Source organism: Pogona vitticeps, chromosome 5, assembly GCF_051106095.1.
Source record: "Pogona vitticeps strain Pit_001003342236 chromosome 5, PviZW2.1, whole genome shotgun sequence".
Classification (NCBI taxonomy): Eukaryota; Metazoa; Chordata; class Lepidosauria; order Squamata; family Agamidae; genus Pogona; species Pogona vitticeps.
Window position 1 is genome coordinate 52678272 of NC_135787.1, and position 12058 is coordinate 52690329.

The following is a 12058-nucleotide window of genomic DNA, read 5'->3' on the forward strand; positions in this document are numbered from 1 at the left end:
CCCAGAGAGAGGATTGCAAAAATGATTCAGACTGTTGTGTCACAAGGCCTCAAAACTATCTGCATGAGGTATATGATAAACAGGATAACAAGGGGAAAGATTCATTATGAACAGAAAAGCGACATTGATACAGTCTCAGGTAAATTAAAAGAGAGATGTCAGAATCAAAACATGTTTATGAAGGAACCAAACAGGACAGGAACCATTCCTGAACTGCCTAACTGAATACAAAATGAATATACATGCCAACCATTCTGAATATAAATGCTGAACATTCACACAAAGAATATTTACATATCTTACTTGAATTTTTTTGGTTTTCTTTGAATCAACAGAAGCCTTCTTTGGAGTATCTGGCCGAGTAATAATAGTTTTCGACAAGTTACCTTCTAGTGATTGCCCATAAAATCGCAGAAATGTTTGAAGTTTTTGTTGATTTCTTAGGGCCCATGGATCTCTGGTTGCTCCTTCTAAACATGGTAATAAGATAACACTTACACAGGTGCAAATTCATTACTTACATCTTCCCTACATTGGGCTTCAGTAATCAGATCCAGAACTAGATTCTAATGAAAAGAGAGGTTACTTACCTGTAACTGTGGTTCTTCGAGTGGTCACCTGTGAATTCACACTATAGGGTAGAGTCTGTGCTTGCACAGAGGTTTCCGGAAAGTTCTAGAGCTCTATGTCGCATTCGCCAGGACCGCCACCCTAGTACACGTGATCTGCCCGTCCCGGCAATTGCCTCAGTTCCTAAGAACAGCCTGGTGCCGTATCAAATGAAACAGATGTGACGGACAGAGGGGAGGAGCTGGGAAGTGTGAATTCACAGATGACCACTTGAAGAGTTACAGGTAAGTAACCTCTTCTTCATGGTTTCTGTGAATGCACACTATAGGGTGACTAACAAGCTTGCTTACTCGAGGAGGGACGTCACGGAAGAATAGAGGATAGCACAACTCTGCCAAAGGCCGCATCCGTCTTTGCCCTGACATCTAGACAGTAATGAGTGGCAAAGTAGATGGAGTTTCCCAGGTAGCAGCCTTGCAGATATGAGGTAGAGATACACCTCAAAAAAAGGCTGTGGAAGCAGCAACTAATGTGCCTCAGTGCCTGAGGGCAGAGGCTTTCGGGCAAGCTGGTATGCGAGGAGTATAGTTGCGACAATCCATGTAGAGATGCTCTGAGAAGAGTCATGAGAACCCCTGTGAGGCAAATGAGGGGTGACAAAAAGTCTCTTAGACTTGTGAAAGGAAGAAGTCCTAAAAACATAGAATGCCAAGGCTGTCCTGACATCCAACAGATGGAGAGAGTGCTCCAAATCATTGGTTGGCGATGGGAAAAAAGTAGGTAAAATAATGGGTTGTCTAAGATGAAAATCAGAGATAACCTTCGGCAGAAAGGAGACATCAGGATAAAGTGTAACTTTGTTGGGATGGAACTGAAGAAATAGAGGGTCAACTCGGAGAGGCACAAGCTCAGCTCTGCGAGCAGAAGTAATAGCGACCAAAAATAGGGTCTTAAAGGAAAGGAAACAGTCCGACGTAGTTGCAAGAGACTTGAAGGGAGGTAGTGTAAGACGTCGGAGGATGGTGTGTAACAACCATTGTGGTGGGAGGTAGGGTCTGGAGGGGTGCAAATTGGAGACACCCTTTAGAAATTGCTTCAAGGTCGGGTGTCTGAAAAACAGGGCAGTATAAGAGTCTTTTGGTTGGTGCGCCACTATAGCAGATGGGCATCAAATATGGAATGGTGTCGAGCTGTTTGGGATGGGAATCTTCGGGCGATGGAATAACCGAACGATTGCTAGAAGGAATGAAAGGTTGTGGACTAGGAGGAGAGGACATTAGTTGGTTGACTCTATCATCCCAATCTGGAGACTAAGAATAGAGTTGATGGGATGGATGTCTGTCATCATCTGAGGGGTAGCCAACTGAAATTGATTCAGAAAGCCATGGTTGTGGTGGGATGTCTGTAGGCTTAGACTGTTTAGCTCATTTAGGAAGAATAGGCACTGGAGCTGGAGCAGTTTCAGTAGGTCTCTGAGGTTTAGAAGTTGTTTTCGAAATTAAGGACTTTGGTATCAAAGGACCTTGTGTGTCTTCAAGGTCTTACACGATGCTGATGGAGAATCGGAATGAGCTGGTGTAGCCAATAGACGTTGTTTCAATGATTCAGTAATGGCTTTTTCCATTGCTTTGGTTTGAGAAGTGGTCCTACATGGAGGTTGGGCCATTTCAACTGGTTGTAAGGATTGTTCCCAAAGTTGGAGTTTTAGTCTCGAGAGACGAGATCGAAGAACTCTGCCCTTAAAATTTTTTCCTATGGGTACAGGAGGAAGTTTGATGTTTTTCTCCCAAACAGAAAAGACACTTAGTGTGTCCGTCGGAAAGTGGGATCTTATTATCAAAGACAACACAGTGCTTAAATGGGCCCAAAGAGGCCTTGAATAGGAGAAATAACTGAGGAGAAAAAACTATGGTTATGAGAGGAAGGGGGTGCTGCAGCCAGAGGCCAAGCGAGGGGAAAGGAAAAAAAATCTCTGATGATAAAGAGTTTGATCTAATACTTTAAAAGAAAAAGATTGATAACAGGAAGAAATTAAAGATAAGCTCTCTTTCTCTCTTACTCACAGAAGCAGAATGATGAGGCTCTCAACACGGCGGTTGAAAGAAACTGAAAGGGGACGCTTGGCTCCAAGGTACTCATACAGGTGGGGAGCAGCATATTTTAATGTGTTCATTGCTACCACAGAAGCTCTAGAATCTTCTGATGAGGCTCTGCGCAGGCACAAATCAGCCAGGGTGTGATTCACAGAGGCCACGAAGAAGAACTTTAGTTTTTCCTCCTGAGCTTCTTGGCCCTTCCCCTTCCTTCTGTTCATGCATAAGGGCATCTTGCAGGTACTAAACCTGTTCCACCACACCCAGGTGTAAATGCCTGTCCATGGAATGGGGATGTTATTCTTGCCTTTTAACTCAGGAAACAAAGTATCTTAGGCAAGCTTGACCCTCTAGAGTAGTGGTCTCCAACCTTGAGCCTCCAGATGTTCTTGGACTTCAACTCCCAGAAATCCTGGCCAGCAGAGTTGGTGGTGAAGCCTTCTGTGAGTTGTAGTCCAAGAACATCTGGAGGCCCAAGGTTGGGGACCACTGCTCTAGAGAACTTTCTATAGTGCCATTTTGTACATAAAGGACAAGATGGTTCCATTATTTAATCTGCAACATTTTATGGTATTTTTAAAAAGTAAATAAGTGTTTCATTTTGAAAGCACAATCTTAACTCTTATTTAGCAATGTAAACATTTATATCAAAGAGTAGAAAAGGAAAATAGATCTCCCTTGGACATAGCATGTGTAATCCTGTAATACAAACATACGTTATCTCTGTGCATGCACTGAATATGACAGCTGAACTAAAACATCAGGTTAAAAGTTTTTGTATTTTTTACCTGAACCTGTTCTGTCATAATCATCACTAAGGGGTCTTCCTGAATGCCAGTGCTTAAGTTCATCAAAATCTTTCTGTTTTTTAAGTGAGGTAATCACAGGATCATCACTAAAAATGAAAAAAATACACATAGGACACATACACAAAGGCGTAGGATGATGTACAAATAATTAAAATTGTCATTTTTGTTTAAAACTTCCCTTAATTCAGGGTAGAATATATGAACCAATAAGTATTGGGACTGATTACAGAAGTTGGCAAAACAGTGATAACTATTAACTCATTCAAGAGATAAGTGCCTCCACAATCAGACTTAAAAACTCAGCCTATGATTACTTTCCTATGACCAGTCATAAAACAAACCATGTTAAATTCAAGGAAGAGAGAAAAATAATGTGTTATGATATCTTTCATCACTTTTAGGGATATCTCTTCTAAACACTTGCAAAGTATATAATCTAGTTGTGCGATCCAATGTATTCACTGCAAAGACAACAGAAAACACTCCAGTTCTACACTCAGATATGCTACACGTTTTTTCATCACAATTACCTCAAATGTAGGAGAGTTACTCTTTTGGACAATAGTTCCCAGATTCTCCCCATCATCATAATCACAGTATTGTCTGAAAAGTAACTTTTCCAAGCTCTTTGATTTACCTACATATTTGTACATCACACAGGCATCTAAGAGGGGACACAGTGGTGTATTTAAATTAAAAAGGAGAACTTTGCTAAGTGAACTATCCCAATCTCCCTTTAAGTCTACCCAAGGGACAACTGGGTAGTGCAGATCTCCAGCAGTGAGAGAAACTGGTACCAAAGACCTGTCCAGATATCTGCTGACACGGCTGTTCTGGTCGTACACAGACAAGTTTGGTGTGGTTGTGGATACATAAGATCTTTTGCCTGCCAAACAGAGCTATAAATTTTGCTAGACCAGAAGCAGACATAGTTAAGCCTCATGGTGCAGTGGTTAAACCACTGTACTGCAGCCAAAACTGTGCCCACGACCTGGGGTTCAATTCCAGGTAGTGGCTCAAGGTTGACTCAGCCTTCTATTCTTCCGAGGTCGGTAAAATGAGTACCCAGCTCCCTGGGGGGGGGGGGCAATGTGTAGCCTGCATAACTAACTTGTAAACTGCCCAGAGAGTGCTTGAAGCACGATGGGGCGGTATATAAGCAGCACGCTTTGCTTTTTGCTTTTAATTCCCTCCCACTGGAAAGAGTGGGAAGAAAAACAATTTTAAAAAATGATCACCACCCCCTGGTTGAGACTTCAGTGAGAGGTGGTTAGGTGGTTAGGAAACAGTAGCAGTCACTGCTCAGTCAGTTTCATCTATTCCACTAGGTCAGTGAAAACCCAACCCTGAGTTCTCAGATGTTCTTGGACTGCAACTCCCAGAAATTTTGGCCAGCACAGCTAGTGGTGGAGGCTTCTGGGAGTTTTAGTCCAAGAACATCTGGGGACCCAGGACTGGAACCACTATGTTAGGTCGATAGTTATATTTCTCCACAGACTTAGTCTGGCCTTCTCTGGCCAAACTGCTGTAGCAGTGTTTAAGAAGCTCTTTCCAGATTTCAATCTTCTCTTTGGAGGCTAGTGCTCATATAAAATATAAGCGGTACAGTGGTGCCTCGCTAGACAGTTACCCCACATGACAGTTTTTTCGCTAGACAATGACTTTTTGCAATCGCTATAGCGATTCGCAAAATAGTGATTTCTATGGGGGAATTTCGCTGGAAAATGTTTGGTCCCTGCTTCGCAAACCGATTTTCGCTAGACAACGATTTTGACAGCTCCCTCCATGCTCGCAAAATGGGTGTTTTCGGGACCTAAGCTTCGCAAGACAGCGATTTAAACAGCTGATCGGAGGTTCGCAAAGTGGCTTTCCTATGGCCAATCTTCGCTAGACAACGACGATTCTTCCCCATTGGAACGTATTAAACAGGTTTCAATGCATTCCAGTGGGGGAAAGCTTTTCACTAGACGATGATTTTGCTAAACAGCGATTTCAGTGGAACGGATTATCATTGTCTAGCAAGGCACCACTGTATTTTGGGCTACCTTACTTCTTTCATTATTTGCTATCACTTCCTATTGTACTTATGGTGGAGCAATACCTGCCTGATAGTAAGCCTCATGGTGCAGTGGTTAAACCACTGTACTGCAGCCAAAACTGTACTCACGACCTGGGGTTCAATCCCAGGTAGCCTTCTATCCTTCCAAGGTCGGTAAAATGAGTACCTAGCTTGCTGGGGGGGAGGCAATGTGTAGCCTGCATAATTAACTTGTAAACTGCCCAGAGAGTGCTTGAAGCACTATGAGGTGGTATATAAGCAGCACGCTTTGCTTTGCTTTAAGCAGCACGCTTTGCTTTGCTTTAGTATACCTTATCTCTGGGGGTTGGTTTCATATAACCAGCGATAAGTTTACATGTCTCACTTAGTGCGATACCTACATATCTAGCATGTCTGGATTTGTACCACACTAGACAAGCATATTCAGCAGCAGAAAAATACAAGGCCAGGACTGATGTTCACAGAGTTTGCAGATGAGGCCCCCAATCAGTTCCAGATAGTTTTATTACTAGCTATTTCTGGTAGCAACTTCAACAATTTTATATGTCTGTGTCCAGGATTGCTTTGAATGTGAATGAAGTACAACTTAACTCTTATTCAAGAGCTGAATGCTCTACCCCTTCTGTTTCTGATTATATCACCCTCCTATGTGTGGAGGAAAACAGTTTAATCAGGAGAACTACCATTATCCTTGGAGGTTCCATGTGAATCAGAAGCTTGAACAGCAGAATTCCACCACCCAGGGAGACCCCCAGATATAGGAGAATCCTCCAGCTGTTTCAGTATTGTCACTATTGATGCCTTGGAAGGTGAAGAAATTATGATGAAGAAAAACAAGGCATGAGTGCTCCCCCTCCATAGGATTTAATCTTTTAATAGGGCTAACGTCTGGATCCAGTATACAGTTAAAATTTTACCTGCCTCATCAGTGTTTCTGACATTGAGCTATCATAACACTTCCAACTTCCAGTAGTCCTATGAATTAGTGAACTCTGGAAAGTCCTATCATTAATAGTCTTGCTCTAGTCTTGCAAATAAAATGACCCATGGCTTCTTTTATTGAATCAGTCTAGTCTGACATTTGGTCACTGTTTAATGAATGAAAGATTGCTTATGTGGTCTTAAAAATCAAAATAGATAAAAGGTTACGCACCTTTTCAAAAATGGCATTTTCTTTAAAACATCACCAGCAAATTCATCCACAATTGTATTCATCATTGATATAAGTCCTGGTTTAGGAAATGCTGCTTTGGATGCATCTTTACCAATAAACCCACAAAAAAACAAAAAAAATATTATTAGTGAATGTGGCAAAATGCCAGCAGGTGATGTCATTCCTGCCTGTCCATCACAGAAGCTCAAAAGGGAGGAGCCAAGGATAGGGCAGGAGGGGGCGGAGTGAGAGAGACAGTTGGGGATGTGAAATGGCAGTTAGGGTCTAGGAGAGAGAAGAAGAGGGTTAGTGAATTCAACTGAGAGAGTTAAGAAAGTGAATTGACAAGGTTAAAATATATTGAACAAGCAGGAATGAAATTATAAGTACTATAAGATAGATATTGATAGTAATTCGGAATAAAAGTACTTGGAACCCCATACATAACCAATCCTATCCCTGTATAACTAAGACTAAGTCCCTAATCACAGTTGCCAAAGGAACCCCACTTGCAGTATACTGATTCTTTTCATACCTTTGTTGTACTTGTACAATTTTCACAATCATGAGGTATATACACCAGCAGGAGCGTTCTTTGTTTTTAACTGTATTGATTCATTTCATTCTATTTGAACAGTTAGAGTAAGCTACACTGCTGTTTAATTTTGTATTGATTCATTATCTTTACTGTTTCTTGAAGCAATCAGCCCCCTTGTCCTCTTTTTTTCGATTACAAAAGCTGGTTTATTGATACAGAAATATAGTGGTACATAGCTTATCTCCTCCTTCCCTTTTCCTTTCTCTCCTTCCTGCATATCTCTCCCTCTCAGTTTTTGAGGACACTTCTTTCCTCCTCCCAGTTTCCCTTCCCTCCTCCTTGCATAGCTTTTCCATTTTGCATCAAGAGGAGGAAGTGGGTTTTGAAATACTTGAAAAGTATTGTGAAGATCAGGGTTACAAATTGTGACACTTTCTTTACAATTCAAAGCAGGAAATCTTAAGCCCTTTCACCTGCAAAGGAGAGTGGGCATGTTGCTTTTACGTGGCGCTGCTGCCAGAGGACCCTAATACTGATTTGTCAATATATCTTTTAAATAAACTTTTTAAAAAGAATACAAGCACAGTGGCCAAGAAGTGGCCACAGAGCCCAAAAGCCTGACCCCTTTGCAAAGAAACTGACTGCAATGTTCATAGAGGCTGAAACAATAAGGAATGAAGTGCTTCATCACTGGTACAAAATAAAACCCTCATGATGAGGGGAAAATAAACCAGAAATAAACTGCTGCCCAGGAAAATGAGTCAATCTTGGCTGTGCATCATGTGCTTGAAAATTTATGAAATGATCTAAAAATGGCCATATCGGTATAACTGGAGTTCTTTTGCCAGGTGTGATCAGGCCCTAAGGCCCTACACGAATTACTTCTGATTAAACAGCACAAGGTGAATATCAAACTATTTAACAACTATTGCATTGCCCTGCAAAACTATATTATTGGTATACTACCAATAAAATGTTAAACATCAAATAAAATAATACTTCAGCTATATAAACTCTAAAAGGTATTACCTTCATTATGAAGTGGATACTGCTGTTCAAGAAAATGGCTAGAAGTGATTCGCAGTGGAAAAGATGATCCTATATTACTTGTTTCAGACAGTGCTAAGATATATTTCCACAAACGTTCGAAGTCTCCATTTATTATGCTTCCTATATCCAAATCAAATCCTATAAAATATAAATCATGAAAATTAACAACAGGTATAAATTGGATGTCAAGAATAATATTGACTAACCTGTTTGACAAGGCTGACAACACAATCTTATACATATTTACTCAAAAATATGTTCCATTTGGTCAATGCAGCTTACCCCTAAGAAAATGTGGTACAGGTCTTCAGCCTTAAGTCTACATTTGCAGTACAACTCAATACAGAGAGTCAGCCCAGACATCTGATGAAGATACTTGAGCAGCAAACTCAATCTTTTCTAAAACAACTAAAAACTGATGTGGGAAGATATGGTTTCAAGTGGAGAAGCAGTAAATTGAGCAAGCTGCTTAATCCCTTACTGATTTTCCCCAGCATTCCCTCTCCTCCAGCTGTTTTACAGCAACATCCTGTATCTTTGAATCCAAGTCTTAGCTTGTTACTTATTAGCCATTACTTCTTCTCCAGGATACAGTTACAAAATAAGCAATACGTATCATCACTCCTCATTTTCAAGGTACTAGTTTAGTCACATACTGACTGTGCCCTACTTTTCAACAGATATGTACTCTTCTAACAAATCTACAAAAATAACACAAAAAAAGGGTGTTTGTGTAATTCTGTGGTGATTATGTCACATATCATGATGCTGCTGCTCACCCATAGGCAGAGCAGCAAAATAACATATACCTGGTAGTCAATCCTGCATTTACAGGATTAAAAAGATCTGCAGCAGTTTGAAATCAGGAAAGCGGAAATTGAAATTAACATTGTTGACTGAGCTGCTGGCACGAAAGGAGAAAGTAAATGACCTGAGCTAAACTCTCCAAAAAGGCTCAAGATCTCTCCTGGAGACTACAACAATTAAGGTGCTGGGGAAGGCTCAAACAGAGGTATATACATCCTCTTGCAGTACTCTGCCAGCCATTTTGCAAAGCTGCAGACAAAGAGAAATACTTGTTTTGGTATTTAGACAGCCTTCTTACACTTTGGAGCATTCTCCTTTTTCTTTGTTCTCTCTTGGTTGGTTTACTAAACTTTACAGAAACATTATTAAATTATATAGGACTGAGTGTGTGCTTAATTGCAAAAGGATGACTGTTGTGTGAGCTGTGAGTGGACAGATCAACAATCACAGTGCTGCATAGCGAGTGTCCCACCTCAGGTCATAGCCATTTATGTTTCCGCTTTCACAGGATTTTCTTTAAAATTCAAAATCCAAAAACACAGGGGTAATGTTATAGACCCAGAGACAGAGTGGTTGAAATATCTTCCATTAGGGTACAGGACAGATTGACCCAGATTTGTATGCTTTTATCTGGGTACACAACATATCAGGGGGCTTCTGTACATCCCTATTTTTTTTCAATTTTTAAGAAACATCTATTAATTATTTTAAAAATAAAAAATCCAGAAATCCTCCAAAGATTAGTGGTTTTGCTGGACAGGATATTGCATTTCCAGGATATTGCATTTCCAAATTAAAATAAAATTGTGGGGACCATTGGTATCTACAAAAAAAGGAACTGGTGGGCTCTACATAAGCTGCGCTTGCCTATATAGTGGTACCTCAACTTACAAATGTCTCCACTTGCGAATGATTCGAGTTACAAACGGCTCCGTCTGCAAAAAGTTGGTTCGATTTGCAAACGGAGCCTCAACTTACGAACCAAAAACACCCGAACAAAAATACCTTTCCTGCCCTTTTTTTTTTTAATCTAAGTTCATCTTAGGTCAAAAGAAGAAAAATAAAAAATATCCCCCTAGTGGTAGAGTATGGATTAAACAGCTTTGCATTAGTTCCTGTGCCTCTACCTACGAACAGCGCCTCGACATACAAACAGAAAACAGCAGGTATGGATTAAATGGTTTTCAATGCATTCCTATGGTAAAGTTTGCCTCAATTTACAAACTTGTCCACGTACAAAACCGTTCCAAAACAGATTAACATCGTAAGTCGAGGTACCACTGTATCTGCATTAAAATATAGTTTATGATCAGGGCTTGAAAATTTCAGAATGTCTCACCAGTCAGTCCAAAATTTCACCAGTTGGCATGACTATAGCCTTGCAATTTATTGTAACTGGAAATCAATGATTTATATCCTCAGACTTTGGTTGCTTTATTATTTGCGTGCCTGTGCGGTCATGAAGCTTGTACTGTATTTTGAATGCCTTTCTTTTTAATGTCTCCAGCAAAAATAAAACTGAAAGCAAAAGCACCCGGCCTCTTAAGGAGCCAAGGTTCCCTCCCACCCCAGGATGTGTCCTGATAGTTTAGTTTACATTGGAAGCAGGGAATCTCCATATTCTCCGGCATGGGACTACTCTACATTCTCCTGCAAAGCTATATCTCTATGTGCTGCTTGAACTCTCTTCTCATGAGAAGAGGGCAGTTTTCTTTTTGTAACTGGAGGGGGGGACTGCAGGATTAGAGAGAGAGAGAGAAAGAAAGAAAGAGAGGCGAAGGGAAAGAAGGCAGGGAGGGAGGGAGATGTGGCTAATCCAGCAGCATTTTTCACTCATCACAGATGAGTAGACGAGTGCATTTTTCAAGCCCTGTTTATGATTTACTGTAGCCTCAACATGCTACCATGGACACTTGGGCCTTCTCCTTGCCTTCCAGGGGACAACTACAAAAAGCTTATATTGCCATTTTTAATTAACAGCAGCTTTATTGAGATTGGAAGCCAAAAAAATTCTAAACTATACTTTTTTTGAAGCAATCCAATTTTTCAGTATGATTATGATGTTGGCTCATTTCAAGAAACCATAGTTAAGATAAAAATTGGGATTCGAACATAGTGCAAAACCAAAACCATTCTTCCATGCTGGAGAAAGCTCAAGGAAGTGACAAATCCTATAAATCCTTTTTTATTATGAAGTCTTAGCTAGCCCAGTATGCATATTCTGTACTTTTAAGATTCACCAACAGAACATCGTGGAGAAAGGTAATGGTGAGCTGTTCCAATCGTCTACATTACTGCCAATTCCAGTAAAACTGGACTTACTGGAATACAAAAAAAGAAAAGAACCTTTCTTTTTGCCCAAAGAACAGACATAGATAGCAGAGATTTTCCTCTCTTATTAACATTCCACACTAGGCTCACTTCACACTATGAAACTACTATGTCTAAAAACATTACAATCAAATTATTTAATAGGCAAGAAAGACCTTGGCCTTTTTCTGATTCGTAGTAAAAAGCAATGTTCTTCCACAAAAGATTATCACTTAAATCAGGAAGGGTAGAAAAATCCATGTTCTGCGAGGTCTCATTGGTAAGCTGCTGCAGAACACAAAACTCACACAGCTTATGCTGAAAAGAAAAGAAAAGAAATCTAAGTAAAACACACAGCACAAGAAGACTACTGTTCATTTCTATGGGGTAGGGTACCCATCCACAAAATGAAAAATAGGATACAGTTTTTACTTAGATAGGCAAATTAAGAGTTTTGGTTAGATACAGCCCATGATGGCCTCCCCATGGAAGGCATAAAACATTTTCATGGTCACAAATGTCCAGTTCTATGCAGTTCATCAATAGTCCTTCTTCCTTTCCAAGAATGCTAGAATTAGGGTCACAGACAAAAAGACCTGTATCACCAGAGGGGAACTTCTTTCAGACCAAGGACCAAATTTAGTTTCAGAGAGATAGGGTCTTAGGAGC

General features: G+C 40.4%; 1 protein-coding gene across 2 annotated transcripts in view; it reads right to left on the reverse strand.

Moving 5' to 3' along the window:
• LOC110085372 (putative ATP-dependent RNA helicase DDX60) overlaps positions 1-12058 on the reverse strand; it is a 133018-nt gene that overhangs the window by 98575 nt on the left and 22385 nt on the right. For both annotated transcript variants that reach the window (XM_020805478.3, XM_020805476.3), the window contains 5 exons: positions 11566-11707; positions 8252-8410; positions 6685-6790; positions 3452-3558; positions 304-470 (listed from right to left, as the gene is read on the reverse strand). In XM_020805478.3, the coding sequence (XP_020661137.3) occupies positions 304-470; positions 3452-3558; positions 6685-6790; positions 8252-8410; positions 11566-11707 (681 nt within the window). The remainder of the gene's footprint in view (positions 1-303; positions 471-3451; positions 3559-6684; positions 6791-8251; positions 8411-11565; positions 11708-12058) is intronic.